The sequence below is a fragment of the Cervus elaphus genome, chromosome 28, assembly GCF_910594005.1.
Source record: "Cervus elaphus chromosome 28, mCerEla1.1, whole genome shotgun sequence".
Lineage (NCBI taxonomy): Eukaryota > Metazoa > Chordata > Mammalia > Artiodactyla > Cervidae > Cervus > Cervus elaphus.
Window position 1 is genome coordinate 43,767,951 of NC_057842.1, and position 21,500 is coordinate 43,789,450.

The following is a 21,500-nucleotide window of genomic DNA, read 5'->3' on the forward strand; positions in this document are numbered from 1 at the left end:
GAAAATATATGCAAACAATGTAATGCTGCTGCTGCTGCTAAGTCACTTCAGTTGTGTCCGACTCTGTGCGACCCCACAGACGGCAGCCCACCAGGCTACCCCGTCCCTTGACTGGGATTCTCCAGTCAAGAACACTGGAGTGGGTTGTCATGTCCTTCTCCAATGTGTGAAAGTGAAAAGTAAAAGTGAAGTCGTTCAGTCATGTCCGACTCGTAGCGACCCCATGGACTGCAGCCCACCAGGCTCCTCTGTCCATGGGATTTTCTAGGCAAGAGTACTGGAGTGGCTTGCCATTGCCTTCTCTGAACAATGCAATGGATAAGTGCTTAATTTCCAATATATACAAAAAACTCATCCAACTCAATATCAAAAGAAAACAACCCAATCAAAAACTGGGTAGAAGACTTAAATAGACATTTCTCAAAAGCAGACGTACAGATGGGCAATGAACACATGAGAAGATGCTCAACATTGCTGATTCTTAAAGAAATGCAAGTCAAAACTACAATGAAGTATTACCTCACACAGTCAGAATGGCTATCATCAAAAAGTCTACAAATAATAAATTCTGGAAAGGGTGTGGAGAAAAGGGAAATTTTCTATACTATTAGTGGGAATATAAATTGGGGCAGCCACTATAGAAAAAAGTATGGAAGTTCCTTTAAAAATTGAAAACAGAGTTACCATATGATCTAATAATCCCACTCCTGGGTATTTATCAGGAAAAGCTGAAAACTCTAACTTTAAAAGATACATGCACTCCAATGTTCATAGAAGCATTGTTTACAACAGTCAAGCTGTGGAAGCAATCTAAGTGTCCAAGAAGAGATGAATGGATAAAGAAGATGTGGTTTGTATATAAAATGGAATATTACTCAACCATAAAGGCATTAAATTTTGTCATTTGCAGCAATATGGATGGACCTAGAGAGTACCATATATGTAAGTCAGAGAAAGACAAACACCACATGATATCACTTATATGTGGAATCAAAAAAATGATACAAATGAACTTACAAAACAGAAACACTCACAGACACAGAAAAACAAAAGGGAAAGGGTGGGGGAGAGGGATAAATTAACAGATACACACTATTATATATAAAATAAATAAACAACAAGGATTTACTATGTAGCACAGGGAACTATATTTAATATCTTGTAATAATTTAAATGGAAGAGACTCTGAAAAAGAATATATGTAAACACACATATATACATATACATAATATATAATGCAATTACTTTGCTGAACACCTGAAACTAACACATTATAAATCAATTATATTTCAATTCAAAAAAATTAAAAAAAAGAAAGTCCTCACAAAAATGAAACTATGATCAGCTGACTGTTCAGTGATCTCTGAATAAACAGGAATGGATGATCTTAGTGACCAGAACTACCTAGCTATGATAAGCTAATACACTACTCAAGGAACACAACTCTCCAGGTACCAACAGTAATACAGGCAAATTGACATAATTTGTCTAGAAATGGACCATTAGGGAAACATAAAATTGGTTATAGTTTTCTGTAATCTAGCCCATGCTTAGATTATGTTTGTCTTTTCATCCCTACATCTCACTTCAATTACCACCCTTTCTTGAGTTAACAGTGATTTCATATGTAGACTGACAGAATTTTGTTTACCCAAATGGGATCATACTGCACATACTATTCTTTGATCAGCTTTCCAAAATATCATCAATATTCCTCTTCTAATTCTTTAAAAATTTTTTATTTATTTGGCTCTGCTGGGTCTTAGTTGCAGCATCCCTGACCAGGGATCAAACCCAGGGCCCCTGCACTAAGAGTGCAAAGTCTCAGCCACTGGACCAGGGAAGTCCCTGGTCCCTTCCCACCAGGGAAGTCCCTCCTCTTCTAATTCTAATAACTTAAAATAGATATACTCTAACATCTTAAATAAAAGTAGAACTATTTCATTTACTCTATTATTTAATTTATATATTATGTGTAAATTACATAAAATATTATATAATTTCCCATAGTTTGAATATACTATAATCCAAGCATTTCTAATTCAGGCTGTCTTCAGTTTTCACCACTACAAATAAAGATGCAATAAGCATTCTTGTGGTTACATTCTTAAGTACTATAGTCTCTTGCAGCAAAAGTTGGATTTGGGGATCAAAGCATCCTAAATATTTTTTTCCAAATATCTTTAATTTTGATAAATATGAGCAAATTGTCTATTTCCCTATAGTCTCCATAACACTGTTTGTGTTCTTGTTTGTTTTTTTAGTTATTTATTTGGCTGCACTAGATCTCAGTTGTGGCCTGCAGGATCCTTAGTTTCAGCTTATGAAGTCTTGGTTGCAGCATGCAGGATCTAGTTCCCCTACCAGGGTTCCAATCAGGGCCCCCTGCATTGGGAGTGCAGGATCTTAACCACTGGACCACCAGGGAAGTCCTTGTTTCTGTCATTTTTAATTTTTGCCAATATGCTAGACAGAAAACAATATTTCATATTTGCTTAGATGAGGGTTTGATTCCTGGGTTGGGAAGATCCCCTGGAGGAGGGCATGGCAACCCACTCCTTGCCTGGAGAATCCCATTGTCAGGGGAGCCTGATGGGCTACAGTTCAAGGGGTCCCAAAGAGTCAGCCATTACTGAAGCAACTTAGCACTCATGCACATTTATTTGATTAATGAGATTGAGCATATTTTTCTCATTTATGGTCCATTTGAATTTCTTTTCCTAAGAGAGCGCAAAAAATAGTGGTTACATATGTAAATACTGGAGCTAGTTTTGCCATTCTGTACTCAAGTTATTTTGCCTTTGTGCCTCAGTTTTCCCATTTTTAAAATGTGGACAATAATAGTACCCACTTTTAGGGTTATTATGAGGATTTAATAAATTCATTATCTGAAAAAGTATAAAATAGGACCTATCCACATTCTTTGCCCATTTTTCTACGGGATTGTCTTTTTCCTATCAATTTATGGGGCGTTCTTTTCACATTAGGAATATTAGCCTTTTACTATCTTACTTGTTACAAATAAATTTCCTTCAATTCTTTTTTTTTCTTTTTTTTTTTTTTTTTAAATTTCCTTCAATTCTTTTATTATAATGCTTTTTAATAAGTAATTTTTACTAAAAATTTATGCACTTAAATGACTGCTTTTTCTTTCTAGCTTGTTTCCCATATTGCTTAGGAAGTACTTTTTTACTCAAGGTTGTACAACTTTTCTCCTAAATTTTCTCTAAACACACACACACATATTAATATTTGAATTGTATCTTAGAATTCCCCGCTGGTCTAATGTTTAGGACTCCATGCTTTCATTGCTGAGGGCCTGGGTTCAATCCCTGGTTGGGGAACTAAGATCCCACAAGCCATGTGGTGTGGCCAAAAACAAACAAACAAACAAAAAAAAACAAAACCCCACAATCAACAATAAATAAATAAATAAGTTCTATCTGGAATTTTTTCATATATGGTATAATGCAGGGGTGGGCTTCCCAGGATGCTCAGTGGTAAAGGATCTGCCTGAAAATGCAGATGATGCAAGAGACATGGGTTCAATTCCTGAGTCGGGAAGATCCTCTGAAGAAAGGAATGGCAACCCACTACAATATTCTTGCTTGGAAAATCCCACAGACAGGAACCTGGCGGGCTACAGTCTCCGGGTCATAAAGAGTCAGACACACATAATGCAGGAGATTAGCTATGTGGTTTTCCTATTCCCTAGACATTCAACTGTGCCAGCAATATTTCCCCAATGATTTGAAACGCTCCCTCTGTACTGCGCTCTATCGTATACACAGCCAAAACCATACTCTTGTGGCTTTTTTTTTTTTTTTTGGTCTGTTTTGAGAAGCACAGAGGTCTTAGTTCCCAGACCAGGGATCCAACTGGAGCCTTGCAGTGAAAGCAAAGAGTCTAACCACTGGACCGCCAGGGAATTCCCTATGCTCTTGCTCACAGTTAGCTTTATAGTAAGTTTTAACATTTGGTAAAGCAAATCACACTTTTCTTTTTATGTTCATGATCTTCTTGGTTAATCTCCAACATATGAACTTAAAAAAAATTCTTGTCCACTACTACTCTATGCACCCAAGGCAAAGAGGAGGGTAAAACCAACCGCAGTGGGATTCTATTTGCATTATTAATAGTTGATTAAGTGACTTTTTTTTTATATTAAGTCTTCCTATCCAGGAATATGGAGTCTTTTTTATTTAGGTTTTGGCTTATATCTTTTATTAAAATTGCATAGTTTTGTTTCCTATAGCTCCTGTGCCTTCCATTTTTGTTTTCTTTTTTACTTTGGTCTCTGTTATGAATACGATATTTTGTCCATCTCCAGTCTAACTAGACATTGCTTAGTCAGAGGAAAACTATAAATTAAGTTTGATACCTTCACTCAAGTCACTAAATTCTCTTGCTAATTCTACTAGCTTTCTCTTTATAGGTTTTTCTAGGAATACAATTGTATCTCCTTGAAAAATAAAGATGATTTTTTTCCAGATGTTTATCCTGGGAAGCTCTTTAGCTGTGTGATTGTGCTGCTATTTTCTGTAGATGCTACTTCACTGCAGGCAATTGTTGCTGCTGCCCAAAGCTACTCTGCCATGGCCTCCAATGACACAGCAGCTTTCTAAGTGAATATCCCATGATTGCTTTGTTCGAGTGTCATGGATGACAACACAATACAATGGTTCTTGGTCTCTCAGGTCTCACATTGTTCAATTCAAAGAATCATTAAATACATTCTTGAGCTCACTGCTGTAATCATACCTGTCACGTTTCCCTTTGGTCTCTTGCAACAGAGTAAGTATGCCCTTACTCTGGGAGTCCTGTCTGGGCATACTTACTCTGATATTACTCTCACTCTTGGAGAGATACACTCAGAGAACTTCTCTGACCAACTTAATGAGCTTGTTGGGTCACTTTCATTCACATTACCCAATATTATCTTCTTTATAGCATTAATCATATTGGTAGATGTATTAGTTATTGGTTTATTATTTGTCTACCCAAGATAGACCATATATTAATACAAAACAATTAACCTGATGAGAGCAGGGAATTTTAATGTCTTCCTCACCCTTTCACCTCTAATATCTAGAGTTGAAAACACCTAGCAGGCCTTCAATAAATACTTGCTTAATGAATGAATGTTGAGTTTTCCTGAAAAGGATCTACATCATGCTTAAGTAATTTTTTATACCAACTTTTCTGAGCGTTGCTAAAGATCCAGATAATTTTTCAGTTTAAGGGACGAATCAGATTATTTCAAGTGAATGGGTTTTCTGAAACTCAACATATAAAGAAACTCAGAAAGGGTTATGAGACTGTAACAAGACAGATAACTCCCCAGGCAGGGATAGACATCTGTCCTTCTACCTTAATGCTCAAAGTTTGCATTCGTCGGAGATTAACTATGATCTACTTAATTGTTTTGTCGTTTTTCGTTTCTGATAAAGGTTATCTGAATTCCATTTCAAATGCTGCAGCAATATGTTTACCACTTTTTTTTTTTTTTTTTTTACTGAAACTTTATGGGAGCAGAAGGGGAAAAACTGCAGATCACTCAACCATTTGAAATTCAAGGCAAGTTTCAGTCCATATATTATGTTATCTTGTTTTCGAGGACCGATCAGTCTCCACAAACGGCTTGACCTTACGGTATGATCTTGTGGAGTAGTTTTTAGACCACTCTACCACATTCAGTTTACCAAGCCAGACGCATGTACGGTAAAACTCTCAAATTGATGTCAAAAATCATCACTTGAGGCATTAATTCAAAGTTATCTGGAAAGGCCTTTTCAGTGGTTCACAGCAAGACGGTGGATAGGTTGGCATTGAATTAGCGTAGGCAATTTTGCTCTGACTGTGGGCAAACCTTCCCTAGCTCGCCATTTAACTTTTGTCCCCTCCTCTCCCAAGGCCGCGAAGATCTCGTCTAGTGCTCTTTCTACTGCTCCAGGCCGAGGCCGACACGGAACCTGATCCCGCAGCACCTCGGCCTCGGCCCGGCGGGGGCGCGCTCGCCCGGTGCATTGTGGGCTCTGTAGTCCGGCCGGAACTGTCCTCACCTACAAGTTCCAGGAGTGCGCTTCCCCTCCTCTGCCTAGACCCAGTCCCCTTCCGCGGCTTCCGCTGGGTTTCCCGGGTCCCGAGCGCGAAGTTCCGACAGGTCGGCTGTTTCCCTCCAGGGTACTGGAGGCGGAAGCCGGAGGGGCGCGGGGAGGAGCTACGCGCGTGAGGGTGAACGCCCGCTCTACGTGCTCGTTCGCCTTGCGACCGCTGCGCGCGAGCCCGGTGTCCCCGCGGCGGGCAGCAGTAGCGGCGGCGGAGGTGTCGGTAGAACGCGGAGGGGGCGGAGGGAGTCCGCGGCGGCGGCGGCGGCGGCGGCTGCAGCAGCGAAATGGCGGAGACCGTGGCGGACACCCGGCGGCTGATCACCAAGCCGCAGAACCTGAATGACGCCTACGGGCCTCCCAGCAACTTCCTCGAGATCGATGTGAGCAACCCGCAGACAGTGGGGGTCGGCCGGGGCCGCTTCACCACCTACGAGATCAGGGTCAAGGTGAGGCCGTCTTTTCCCCCTACGGAGAGACTCCTTCTGTGGTCCCGGCTGTCCGCCGCGGACCCTGGAGCGCAGACCCTCAGACGGCCACGGCCGCCCAGGCGGGGCCCCCTGCTGACACGGTGGGGCAGACTTGTCCACGGGCGGGGTCCGGGCCAGGGCCCGTCTTCGTGTAGGGCTTCCGAGCAGAGCTTGGATGGGGGCTTGTAGGGTGAGCTGAGGCCAGCACTGGCACTTGAAGAAGGCACTCGGAGAAGAGGGCGTGGGTTGAGCGCCGCTGGCCCTTCAAGCAGCTGATCTGGGAATGACATTTGAGTTGGAAAGGGGTAGATCTTTCGAGAACACAGCCCTTTATCGGGAACGGAGCTATCTGTGACTGAGAAAGAGGGTTTGCGCAAAGTTGAAGCCAATCCGGTTTTCTTTTCCTGGAGACTATTCCCCCTACCCCCCACCCCCGAGTTGGCCAAGCCAAGCTGATTCCTTTCAGGCCCTTCCGTGCTACCAAACTCACCTAGATTGTACGCTTTTCTGAACAGAACCTCAAGAAAGTTTACAAAAGCCTGTCAGATTTGGTAGGGCCGAGCCAGGTGAGAAAACGGTGATGGAAAACGATTACCGTAGTATTTTGGGCCACCATCGTGCTAAAGGCTGATGAGTGGGAAGTGTTGCCTGCCTCACAATCAAGACTACCACTGCTTTAAGAAAAGCCTGTTCATTTAGGGATCTTGCTCTCCCAATTTCAAGATTTGCACTGCACTGAAGGAAAGAATCAGCTGAAGTAGAACCACATTTATAATTTCATAACCGGTATTTGTTGGCAGTAAGTAATTCAGATGATTTGAAAGATGCTAATTGAGAATAGTGCTTCACTTTCACTCTACTTCAGAATTAAAGAATTTCCTCATGTATGGAAGTATCTTTAAAAATTAGTTACAGTGAAACGAATCCAGCTGCTAATGACAGTAACAAATTACTAAAAATTAAGCCTAAGAATTTGGTTTTCGAGTAATCAAATTTTATGTAACAAGTTACTATTAACATTTAAGTGGAGTAATTTCTCATTAACTTTCTCAATTTTTGTGTGGTAAGATATAACAGAATATACCGTCTTAACCATTTTTAACTGTACGGTTTAGTAACGTTCAGTTTATTCACTGTTGTGAAACTTAGATACTTAAAAATTATTTACTTATGTGTTGCTATAAAAAATGTAATAATCATCCAACTTAATATATGAAACTAACCTGTTAAATGTTACAAGTCACCCTTGTCTCTCTAAGGATGTGTAAAACGTGTCACAAGCAATCTTGTTACAGCGAAACTGCAGAATCTGAATTCCAGTGTACCTAAGGAAGCATATTGTCACGTAAGCCTAGTGAAAAAAAATGAGGCATTTTTTTCCCCTTAACTTTTGGAATGGTTTTGGATTGTCTTTAATATATCGCAGGTTGTTAACTGAAAAGAACTTCTTTTACTCTCATCCACCAGCATATTTTCCTTTATTTCTTGTGCTACAGCAGAGGTTGGTATTCCTGTTTCTAAACTTCCAGAGCTAGTACTTCCTGTCACACAACTGAAGTGGAATCTCCTGCCTACATTTCCTCATTTAATAACTTTGTGTTTGTCATGCTGAGTTCTTACATAGTAAATGGACTTTAAGTATAATAACAATTTTTTTTTAAAAATTCATTTGATTTTTATTACCAAATAGCTTATGTGACACTTTAAATTGTGCTTATGGTATTGTTATTTGTATTTTGAAGAAAGTAATCCTTTTTAAGAGTGAGTAATGAGAGAGTATACACACCTATACTGGTTTGTTAGATTATGTACACCAGTTTGTTGTGTGTTAATAACTGTTAAGTCATAAGTGCTTGTGCCTTCTAAAAAAATATAATTGAGTTTCTAATGCTTATGAAATGCCATTGGGGATTCTCTTAATAATGTAATGTGTTAACTTGAAATGCAGGACACCATATAGTAAGATATTAGGACTTATTTTAGCAGCATGTGATTTTTGAGAGTAATTAAGGTACCACTGCCAGTGAGATGAATAGGTGAGTCATTTTGTCATTTATTACTACTTTTCTAAACTGTTCCTTCTCTCCCTAGCCCCTGCTGCTTGCCTTCTGCTGTTGAATTTGACACGTGGCAGACCATTTTATGTTCCAAAGTTTGGGCCCTTAAACTATCCTATGGTTATACTCTAATTTTAGTCTTAAGAAAAATGTTCCATTTTATAGGATCTGATTGAAATTACTCTAATTCACAGAGTAATTTTATCTGGATGGTGGCACTTTAGAATGCAAGTTTCCCAATCTCCATTTATCTTTTGGTTTAAAGGTAGTGTTTAAGACTATTAGGATCTCTTGATTATCTCTGTGCTTTTGAAAATAACTGATACAGTATTAATGTTTTTTAAAATCATTCTAATGGTAGGCATAGCAGAGAGCACCATAAATGATTAAAGGATTTGGAAAGTTCAGGTTCTAGAATTATTTTGGCATATTAAAGAGAAAGCTGAAGGGGAAATTCAGTCACTGTTCATGAAGTTTGTGCTATAATGTGGCTTTAATTTTCTGAAGATTTTAAGTTAATTAAGGTGTATTGTACCTAAAGAAAACTGCTTTGAACCAGAATGAGTTTAAGGATCTTTCTTGAGCTCTGAATTCAAAGAATAACTGAGTAAGGTGCAAAATCTAAGGTCCACTTCCCTTCTGTAAGGTGTGCTAATAATAGTACAGTTGGTTCTTTGTATTTGAGGATGCTGGTTCTGCATATGAGTACTCAACCAACCACAGATCTAAAGTAGTTGGAAAAAAATTCCAGAAAGTCCCAAAAAGCAAAACTTGAATTTGCTGCACACCAGCAGCTCTCTATATATAACATATGCATTGTGTGTTAGGTATTATAAGTAACCTAGAGATGGTTTAAAGTGAAAGAGAGGATTTGCGTAGGTTATATGCAAATACTAAACCGTTTTATATAAGGAACTTGAGCATCTGCAGATTTTAATATGGAGGTGTGTGTGTCCTGGAACCAGATCTCCCATGGATACTGAGAGATGACTACCTACCTCAGAGGACTAAATGACATAATGCACATAAATCTCTTTAGCACAGTAATTGGTGCTAAAGTGATGGAGTGCTATAATAGGCACTCAAAAGTTACTTCTTTCTACATACAGCTACTTCTAAATTAAAAGTCATTGATCAGCTGACTACATTCTCTTATGTTAATGTGCAGGTGAGCTACTAAAATCATTGGATTTTCTTATCAAAAAATCTAATATATTTTGTGTCATTCCATGTGGGAAGTTGTGATGCCATTCAGAATGTAGTAAATTTCACACTTAAGACCAAAAATATTTAATAGAAGTCTCCATATTTTAAGGTGAGGGCTTCCCACATGGTGCTAGTGGTAAAGAATCTGCCTGCCAGTGTAGGAGACCCAAGAGACTCAGGTTCAATTCCTGGGTCGGGAAGATCCCTTGGAATAGGAAATGGCACCCGAGTCCAGTATTCTTGCCTGGAAATTCCATGAGCAGAGGAGTCTGGTGGGCTACAGTCCATGGGGTCACAAAGAGTCAGACACAACTGAGCAAGTAAGCACTTAAGCACACACAGACATATTTTAAGGTAGTATGTTTCCTATGATTGTGCTAGTATTGATATTTTTTTTCCAGTTTGAGATCTAATTGACATATAAAAATGTATTTAAGGTATACAGCATAATGATTGCTATATACATATATATAAATGATTACCACAGCAATTTTAGTTAACATTATCACCTCACATGCTTCTAAAAGTAGCTTTTTTAAGTTGAGACATATTGAAACATAAAACTGAATAGTAAAGTTTACTAATAAACTTTGTACCAGGAAAGATAATGAAAGTAGCATCTTGATAGTATTTGCCATTCTAAACTTGTATTGGTGATTCTTCTCTGGATGAGTCCTCTCATTTTAAATTGAGTCATTAATATTCTCATCAGAAATTAATTTTTAGACGTGTTTTTAGGGTTTATGTGAATGAGTTCTTAAAGGGCCAAAATAGTATTTAAAAGAATCAAAGCATTTTGGAACCTAAGGACATATGCAGAATCTAGGTAGGTTTATCAGTTGACCATGAAAAGTCTGATATATATCTTTGCTGCCAGCTATGGCTGACCTCCAGGATCTCTATCAGGGAAAGGCAGCTTTGAAGAGTCTGTTCTTACCTAACCCATCCCTTAATGTGGGGGGAGTGAGGCAGTGGCAGTTAAAAAGTAGCTGTTATATTGTGTTAAGGGATCCTGTTTTATATTGTTCATTTTGGCAGATAAGGGAACCAAGACACAGAAAGACATCTCTTACCCAAAGTAAATCATTGATATCTAACTCGAGTCAGAGTCAGGGCTCCCCTGATGGCTCAAGACAGTAAAGAATCCACCTGCAATGAAGGAGACCTGGATTTGATCCCTGGGTCTGAAAGATCCCCTGGAAAAGAAAAGGGCTACCCACTCCAGTATTCTTGCCTGGAGAATCCCATGGACAGAGGAGCCTGGTGGGCTACAGTCCATGGGGTTGCAAAGAGTCAGACACCACTGAGCGAGTAAGCACGAAGCTCATGTGAGTATCATAGTCAGGGTTGGATTTGATGTATTGTGGTCCTCATTCTGTATTGCTTCACAGCTTCAGTTCATTTAAACAATACATTAAAACCTTTTTTATCCACAGCCTGGTGTTGGGGAACCCTCAAGTGTCTGAACCTTTAGAAGGAAGTCTCAATGTTAGCATCCTTGAGACCTAAGAGTTGACTCTTCATTAATCCACAGTAGATAAGATGCACCCCACAAAAACAAACAGCTGAAAAGAACTTACTGTTGGATTCTGTGCTATGATGAAATCACCTGAAGAAAAAGTGTGTTGTTGACTGGCTCGAAATGCTTTTAAAAGGCAAGCTTCTTCTCATGCATAAGCTGAAAAGTGAGGGGATTTATAACCTGAGTACCTGTTGTATTCAAGACAGTTTGCTATATATATATAATTTGATCTTTGAGTAACCAAGCAGAGCAAATAATATCTTTGTTTTGCAAATGTGGAAGCTGAAGTTATTGTTGATCCTCATCTCTTGTTCCTCCCTTATTCTTATTTTAGTCCTCCTGAACTACTTATATCTCTCAAATAAGCTGACTTCCATCCAGGCCTTTGCATACACTTCCTCCTCTGTTAAGAACAGTCTTGCTTTAGCAGCCTTATCTGGTTGTCATTACTTGTCCTGCAGAACTCAGCCTTGATTTTACCTTTTTAGAGATTTTGCTGATCCCTGGAATCTAGACTGGATTTGTTCCCTGTGTGTCCTTGTAGCCCTCTTAGGATTATGTTTGTTTGCTTGTATGGGCTTTCCTGATGGCTCAGATGGTAACCCTGCAATGCAGGAGACTTGGGTTCAATCCCTGGGTCAGGAAGATGCCCTGGGGAAAGGAATGGCTACCCACTCCAGTATTCTTGCTTGGAGAATTCCATGGACAAAGGAGTGTGGTGGGCTCCAGCCCATGGGGGTTGCAAAGAATTGGACATGGCTGAGCAACTTTCACTTCTTTCCCTTTAATTCCTGTTTCTTCTATAACCTTCTAGAGGATGGGGACTGTCATGATCACCGTAACTCAACATCTGACATTGTGCTTGACATGTAGTGGACACTTAGGAATAAATGAAGTTTAGGAAGGTTAAATAACTTGTCCAAAATCACAGCTATTAAATGGCAAAACTGGGATTTGAATATAGATTTTCTGATCTTGAGAGGCCATATTTTTTCTTTAACCCTCACTGAACATTCGTTATCACCTGGGGAGTTTTTGAAATCCTTTAGATTCTTTTTTAATGGGGTTAGGGTGGGACTTGGGAAGTGGTAATTTAAAAAGCACCCCAGCAAGGGCACCTTACTGATGTGCAGCAAGGATTATACCTGGTGGCACCAGGCTCTCTGTCTCTTCAGATATGACAGGCAACAGAGAAGTATGAAAAAAAATGGAGCACAGTGGTTGGTAGCCTCGATGGGATTTTTAAAAAGGCAAATTCTAGGGTGGTGGGGGAAGGCAAATTCTAGGGTGGTGAATAGAGGGAAGGGAGAAAAAGAAGCAGATCCTTACATGTAGCAGAGAGGAAAACCAGTGATATTGGCCAAAGATGAGAACTATTTTTAAAGGGGAGACAGTTTAGATACTATATCAAAGCATGCCAACAACTTAGCTTTGGGGGAAGAAGGGGGAGCATTTACTACATTCAACCAAGCCAGATCTTTTCACCCCTGTCTTATACCATCCGTGTCTGTATCCCTGTGTAATAATCATGAAAGTAAACCAGAAATCAGGAAGAGACAAAATTTATATCCATTTAAGAAATCTTTGTATTTTAGTAATATTGCCACTCTATACCTTTAAAGTGGAAAATCTACTAGTGCTTAATTTTCAGGTATTTTAGTGATTCTATGAGATTTTTCATCTCACCTTCAGAATCATACGTACCAAAAAAAAAGGATTGAAATGTTATTTTTAGATACTTTTATGTTTGTACCATACTATGCTGCTTCCATGTAAGCAGAGCCAGCAGTTTTTTGACTATCAGATAAGAAAGATGGTGTCCAAGAAGATCAATACTGTAATCCTGGTACTGCTGTTTATGGATTGCTTAGTTAAATGATTTAAAGCTTTCAGCCAAATAAAGTGTTCTTTTAAAGAAATATTTAACTTAGAACCTGTGAAATTGGACAGCATGGTAAAATATGACATATGGTCAGTTAAGGTATAGTTTGGACTGTTCTCACAGAGACCTCAAAAACTGAGTTTATTTTTTCGTGTGAAGAAGTCTTGAGCAGTCCAGGGCTGGCATTGTGACTTGACTATGAGCTTCCCGGTATCACATCCACATTCTAGGCGAGGCGAAGGCACATTTCTGCTCCATTGCCACATTTGGCTACAAAGGAAGCTGCGGAATTTAGTTTAGCTGGGCAGCCGTGTGAAGAAAGGAGGAACAGACACTGTTCTCTGCTTCCACACAGTGGCAAAGAAGTGATTGGGGTCCCTCTTCCAGGGTGTGGCACTGGCAACATTCTCATCTTGTCTTTTTTTTTTTTTTCTTTGTTTGCTGATGACTGAGATTTCAAAATTTAGAGAAGGTTTATTTGATTTGTAAGAAATAAAATTTGAGTTCCTGTTAGTTTTGATATCCTTGAATTTAGTAAGTTGGGTTTTTGTTTTTTTATTTTTTTTTTGATATAAATAAGTTTGATCCCTTCCAGAGAACATTTTGGTGAGTAGAAAAAGGAGGCAGGCATGAAGACATAGCATGTTCGATAGAAGTATATCATGGGGTCGAGTTTGGGTTAGAAGTATGGAAAATACATGATTAACTTTTTTTTTTTTTATTTGCCTTCAGCGACTGTTTAGAACTATGTAGGAGGTTTTTCTTAGGACCAGCGTTTTAGTTGATGACATTGAATAATGGAGTATGTTGTTTGAGCCACCTAAATGAGTGAGGTCAGTGTCTCTTACCAGGGAATCATAGGAAGACAAAATAACTTGAATAAAATTAGACTTAGTGCCTAACAATACTAGAATGATCACTAATTCTTTGCTCTCTAGACTTTTATAAATGATGTCGCATCTCTGTTTCCTTGGCTTTCCTAAAATGATTCCACACCTGCCACCTATAGCTTGTTTACTTTCCGTTTTTCCCCTTCCTGTCCTTGTGGGATGAGCTTCTCTGTTCTATAGTAAATTTGGAAATTTTAATTCATTTAGAGGAACAAAGGAGCCTCAAAGTTCCTTTTCTTATGTCTAGTTCTCAGTATCTCCTCTTTTGCCATGACATTACGGATCATTTTCATGTGGAAACGAAGATAAAAGTCTTGTTGGCTAGGCGTACTTCTGTGTATCACCAGACCTTTGTTTAAATTTACACTCAAGATTTCCCCCATATTATATAATGGAGAACAGTCTTAAAACACTGATCACTATAGAACAGGGATCGGCAGCTATGGGCTTCCCTATTTAATGTTTTATTAGAACAGCATATCTTTTAATATTTTGTTTACATAGTATTTACGACCACTTTTGTACTGAAAGGACAGTGTTGAGTAGTTTCAACAGCCTAAAATATATACTGTCCTGCCATTTGAGACAAAGTTGGCCAATCACTGGTCTGTATTTTATGTAGCTTTGGAGTAGTGGAAAGCAAAGCACTTGGAGAATCTTATTTGATTGTAAAGTGTGGTCCTATTCTTAGGTGCTGAATGAAATAGTAGACGCCATTTTTTCCTTCTAAAGGTCGAGTTTTTGCAAAGACACAATCTGACCTTGTGAGTCATTACATCTACTATTCATATTAAGGTCAACCACAAAGAGTTTCAGTTTGTAAAACTAGTTTTCTCGCTTGAAGGCTTGAAGCCTTTTGTAAACTTTGAATATCTAAAGAGAGTTGGGGCTGATAAAAACTGTTAGGTAGCTAGTTCATGGTGGTTTAATTTCAGTTGATAAACTAGTGACAGAACTGAAGGTGGTGCCTGACAAAACTATAGTCTGTTCTATCCAGGATTGGGGCTTAGATATTTTCTAGCTCAGAATTCATTTTTTCATACCATATCATCGTTTAATGTTTTGTGTTCTTACATGGTCATTCTCTACATGTTATAGCAGTATGCCATTATTAAATGATTAAATTGGTATTAGTTGAACTACAGATGTGGGTAAGTTTAATGTGTGAATTGTAGAAAAGGGTTAAGTTGAAAATTGAGGAACTGTGATATTCGTTCTCAAAATGGAACAATATAGTAAATTGATAGAATTTTTATCTTAGTTTAAAACAGCAGATGATGTTGATATACTTAAGCTGAAATAAATTGTAGAGATTTTCACTTAGATGTTAGATATGGTTCTTATCTGTAATCTGTGTATTTGCCCAGTTTTATTCTCTTAAGACTCTAATCAGTTTTTTCCTAACTACATTTCTTTTTAGATTCAACTTAACATTTGAGTGGCTGCTGTGGGCCAGTTGTTTTATTGAGCACTTGGAATGCTATGGTTGGATGGCATTACCGACTCAATGGACATGGGTTTGAGTGAACTCCAGGAGTTGGTGATGGACAGGGAGGCCTGGCGTGCTGCGGTTCATGGGGTCACAAAGAGTCGGACCTGACTGAGCGACTGAACTGAACTGGAATGCTAAGTTTAAAAAGATGTGGTTGCTGCATTTAGAAGTTCACACCAACCTGAAACAGGACTGGATGTTTTCTTTGATCAGTTTTCCCTAAAACTGTCCAATAAATGAACATTTATGAATCACCTAGTACATGCCAGTCGCCATGCTAATGTATGGCTTGCCCTTAAAGGCAGGAAGCTTATAGACTGGAGGTAGGAAGGTAGGTCAGTTTGAATCCATTCAGTTCAATTTAATGATACTACTTGGTGAAAATAGTCATAATGTGCAGTAGGAACCCAAGCCTGCATGAGGGACCCGGGGTGTAAGGGCAGAGAGAACAGCTGTCTTTTCCATTGTCAATGACCTGCCAAAGTCACACAGTATTAACACTGGATTTTGACCACTTTATGCCCTGGGACCTGTTGTTACTGTCTGGGTCAAACGTCTTTCCTTACCTCTTTATTTATGGTTTGTTTTATTTTAAGCATGTCTTGGACAGTTGCTGTGTCTCAGCTGGTATGGTAGGCACTTTCTTCTATGTTTTCTTTGATATAGTTTTAGTTATCTGCCTCTTCTTAGAAACTATAAGGGCTCTTATTTCCAGTTAGAACAGATCATAGAAATAGCCAGGGTCATTCTTATTTAACAGTCATTTCCTGTATCAGCCTGATCATGCTTTGTGATACAGCCATGAAAGTCTACCTGCTGTTCTCCTCTCCCATCTAAGTCAAATGACCTTCTTTATTCCTCCTGCCAAAAGCTCATCCACATATGTAAACATTGTAGACTGGTTTTTCCCAGTAACCAATATTATGCCAGTTGCATAACTAACTACCCCAACTTAATGGCATACAACAGTGATTTACTTCCTACCATTCTGTGGTCTGGCTGGGCAGTTGCTGTGTGCTCATTTGTGCAACTGTTTTGAGCTGGAGAGCTGGCATGTCTGGCTGCCTATCTCCTGGGGCACCTCATTCTCTTCCACATGGCCCCTCATTCTCCAGTAGGCTCTACTGACTTTCTTACATGGCAGTCTTAGAATAGCATTCCAAGAGAATGAAGATAGAAAGTTGCAAGACCTCTTGAGTTTTAGGCTTAGAAAATTGCTTGTCACTTCTACCACATTCTCTTGCTCAAAGCAAGTCATAGGCTAGTCTGGATTCAGAGGTGGGGAAATAAACTCCACCTCTCAGATGAAAGTAGCTTCAAAGAATTTGTGGCAACATTATCTACCATACATTACTTGTTAGGAATCTCCAAATGTCATAATTGGTGGCACCTGTGGCTTGGGTTATTGTGGGTGCAGAAATAATAACTCCCCAAAGATTTCTGCTTCCTAATAACTAGAATCTGAATGTGTTAACATATGAGAATGTTACCTTTGGAGATATGATCAAATTAAGGATCATGAGATGGAGAGGTTGTCCTGGATTATCTGGGTGGGTCCAGTATAATCACAAGGGCCCTTATAAGTGAAACAGGTGGGAGAGTTAGTCACAGCAGATGTGACAGTGGAAGCAGAGTTTGGAGTGATCTAATCGCTGACTTTGAAGACGGAAGAAAGGACCGTGGGCTGAAGAATGCGAGTAGCCTCCAGAGGCTAGGTAAGACAAGGATGCACATCCCCTAGACCCTCCAGAAGGAATGCAGCCCTAGTGACATCTTGATTTGTCCCAGTGAGACTCATTTCAAACTTCTGACCTCCAAAACTGTAAGCTAATAAATAAGTGTTGTTTTAAGCTACTAAGCTTGTGGTAATTTGTTAAAGCAGCAATGGGAAACTAATAACAATGACATGGCCCTGTCTTAAAGATAATTTCCAACAGAAGGAAACACAATAGACTCACTCCAAGAGAAAGAGTCAGTGGGGACTGGGCTCAGCCTGATTCTGAGCCTTGGCTATAGGCCACACAGCCTTATCTTTCTTGTCTCCATCAGAATCTAGCACCATCAGCTCTCATTATCCCTTGCCTTCTATGCTGCCAAGATGTTTTACCAAAGGCATAGAAAAATACTTTTTCTCATGGAAAAAGTTGAATGTGTTACTTTAATCACCTGTAGAGGATTATTTTTCCAAATTATAGAGAAAATTACTAAAAGACTGTTGCTTTGGCTGTTCATGTGTAAGTCAAAATTAATGCTGCATGACTAGTGTATTTTTTAAAAATATTGAGTATAAGAGAAATAACCACATAATCTTTGATTCAGTTGTTTGCCCTTGCTGTTGTGATCTAGTGCCTTTGTATAAGAGAGTGCTAACTTCTGAGACTAGACAAGTAATGTTTTGGGTGATGAATATCTTAGCTTATTAGCTCTCGATTAAAATTTAACTTAGAAAAAATTTCCTACTCTGTTGTAAGGTCTTTGACCCTCCATAATTTCAAGCTTAGTCTTAAAAACATTAGTATCTTCCATTCACTGCACACCTTAAGAGAAAAGTGTTTTGACCTTTGCAACTTGTGATTCTAGGCCTCAAAGTCTAAAATATATTTAAGGATTTCAAGCAGTGAATGTGTAACTATACAGTTTCTTCTAATGTCACATGATATTGTTTTGTTTCTGTTTTGAGAAGAAACCTGAACCTTAACAAGGCATTCATTCAAAATGAACAAAAACAATCTTGAAAACTCCTACATTGATTGTGACAGATTTTTAAAAATCCGATTATGAAGCCCATAAAAATATGTATCAAACATATGGTAGCCAGAGCTTCAAGAATGTCAAAGCTAACAGAGTATTTTAGAAGGATTATAATTATATAGAATCTGATCAAATGAATAAAATTAAGAAAAACTTTATAGGTTGAAGTAGGACATCAGTTATGAATATACTTCAGTGGACTATTTAGAATGTGTATGTTCTTTGATTTACTTTCCTGTAGAACTTCTGATATTTTTGTCCAAAACAACTTTAATACAATAGCCATTCACTATATTGGGCTATTTAAAGTTTAAGATTGGAATTATCAGACATCTCTGTGTCCAGTTTCCTTGGCATTGACATTGACTTGTATGATTTGTCTAGTTGACTATAGCTGATACTGGCCTCAAATATACAGGATGGCTCATATATGAATGCATGACCAGTGCACTCAGCGCTTTTTGACCTGAGATTTTGTTTTGCTTTTTACCTTTTGGTCCTATGTCACTGTTTCTGGTTAGTGGTCACTCATAATCTGGTCACTGTTACCCCTGTGCCAAACTCTAGGTGTAACTGACTTCATACACATCCCATTCTTCATTAAGAGTAGATAGATTTTCTCAATCCAACCAACCAGAGTCCTTATTTTCTTGATAGGACCTTTTTATTATTTTAGGAAACTGAGTATCGTCTGGTTTCAGAGATATCTTAGCAGTTTTTTGATATCAGTATTGCTAGAAATTCTGTATTCTCTGCCAGAGTCCGCAGAGACATTTTGTTGTTTTAATTCATAGTTGCTGTTATTTACTATTGTTATCTCCTACCCTTGCCCTGACATTACATTTTGTTTCTCTCTCTCCATCAGTCTCTGTATAGGGCTCGCTACTGCTAATCCACCAGCCGAAGACCTGACCCATATCTCATTTTCTTTTTGAGCTTTAGCTAATAGGTCTGGCATAGTGTTTTAAGTATTCCTCTCAAGCTAGACTTCTCTCCCATTTGATCTAAACATCTGGGACAGTCTTTCCCAGCCTAGTGTTGGTAGAAGGGAACTGGAGGCAGACTGGAGCAGAGGACATTGTGGCAGAACAAAACAACATACTACTGAGGTACTACGTAAGTACTGAGGTACTACATATAGTACCATGTACTACATGGTACTACTTATGTACCATGGACTTTCATTTTTTTTTAGAGCTTCTACTAATTTTGGGGGAGATAATGTTTAATGTATTAATGTACTCTGAGAACACTTGAACTATGAACAAGAATTCATGCCTGGTTTTACACTACCTACTAATTGAGTGCCTTTGGGCAGTTAACCTCTCTGAACCTTTTGTCCATCCTAAGATGAAAGTGTTAGGATCTTCCTAAAATTAAATGATGTGTGTTATGGATTTTAAGTACTGTCTTGTTTATTTAATACTAGCTGCTGCTGTCATTATCTGAGAATTGGCTTTAGGTTTTTATTGCACTATCAGGAAAAAGAAAAGAGTGCTGATTTCAGTAAAAGATTAGTTTTGTAACATATGTATTACTGGTTCTGCATTTCCCTCCCCCCGGCCCCCAAGCACTCTGATTTACCCTTGGAGTGTGCTTAGGAAAGGTCAGAACTCTTTTAAGAATCTGGTTACTCATATTATTATTATTATTTTTTTTCTTTGAAATTTATTTACTTTTCTTCCCCCCAGCTGTGCTGGGTCTTTGTTGGTACACGCAGGCTTTCTCTAGTTGGAGTGAGCGGGGGCTGCTCTTCGTTGCGGCGCATGGGCTTCTTATTGCAGTGGCTACACTTGTGGAGCGTGGGCTCTAACCACATGGACCTCAGCAGTTGCGGCATGTGGACTCAGTAGTTGCAGCTCGAGGGCTTTGTTGCTCCACATCATGTGGGATCTTCCCTGATCAGGGATTGAACCTGTGTCCCCTGCACTGGCAGGTTTATTTTTAACCACTAGACCATCAGAGAATGCCAGGTACTCATATTCTTATAGAATGTATTATTTTAAACACGGGAGTTTTGTCAGCGGATGGTAGTGAGGGTTGCACAACAATGAATGTACTTAAAGGTGCAGAACTCTGTACACGTAAAATGGTAATTTTTATGTTATGTACATTTTACCACAGTAAAAAAGCATAGAAATGGATAATAGAGGAGGTGGTGGTGGTTTAGTTGCTAAGTCATGTCTGACTCTTTGTGACTCCATAGACAGTAGCCCGTCAGACTCCTCTGTCCATGGAATTTCCCGGCTAAGAATACTGGAGTGGGTTGCCATTTCCTTCTCCTGTGGGGGAGGGACAGTTATTAAGTTTGTGTCTTCTTTCCTTTCAAGTTACCAAAGCCGAGGAGGAAAACATTTCTTTAAGACTTTTTGCCAAGAATTTCAGTTCTTTTATCTTAAAGTCTGTTTCATCTGATACTTACACAGCGACTCCAGCTTTCTTATGGTTAGTTGTAAGCTGTATATCATTTCCCATCCTTCCACTTTTAACCTGTTTTTGTTTTTGAATCTTAAGTGTGTCTTTTGTAGACAGGATATAAGTTTTTTATTCACTTTGATAACCTCTGCTTTTTGATTGGCGTATGTAATCCATTTTGTTTTACAATTGTTAAAAAAATTTTTTAATTGAGGTACAGTTCATGTATAATATTATATAAGTTTCAAGGGTACAGCATAGTGATTTACAATTTTTAAAGGCCGTATTCCACTTATAGTTATTAAAAAACACTGGCTGCATTCCCTGTTTTGTACGATATACCCTTGTAGCCTATTTACTTTATGCACAGTAGTTTGTACCTCTTAATCCCCTGTTCCTATTTTGCCCTTCCCTTCTTTTCTCTTCCCACTGGTAACTGCTAGTTTGTTCTCTGTGAGTCTGTTCATTAGTTTTATTTTTTATATTGTACATATAAATGGTATCATACAGTATTTGTCTTTGTGTGTCTGACTGACTTAATACCTTCCAAGTCCATTGTTGTCGAAAATGGCAAACTTTGATTATTTTTAAATTTTATTCCATTGTAATAAACACTTAACACACATACATACATACTAAAAACCACATCTTCTTTATACATTCATCTATTGATGGACACTTCCATAATTGCTTCCATAATATGGGAAT

General features: G+C 38.7%; 1 protein-coding gene and 1 long non-coding RNA gene across 2 annotated transcripts in view; both read left to right on the forward strand.

Annotated features, from left to right (window-relative positions):
• The first annotated feature begins 6,163 nt into the window (after nt 1-6,163).
• SNX3 (sorting nexin 3) overlaps nt 6,164-21,500 on the forward strand; it is a 45,112-nt gene continuing 29,775 nt past the window's right edge. The window contains exon 1 of the mRNA XM_043890458.1: nt 6,164-6,556. Within this exon, the coding sequence (XP_043746393.1) occupies nt 6,395-6,556 (162 nt within the window). The 5' untranslated portion in view covers nt 6,164-6,394. The remainder of the gene's footprint in view (nt 6,557-21,500) is intronic.
• On the forward strand, nt 12,460-20,059 carry LOC122685567. The gene is made up of 3 exons (XR_006338447.1): nt 12,460-14,077; nt 15,555-17,448; nt 19,243-20,059. It is a non-coding gene; the product is annotated as an uncharacterized LOC122685567 (long non-coding RNA).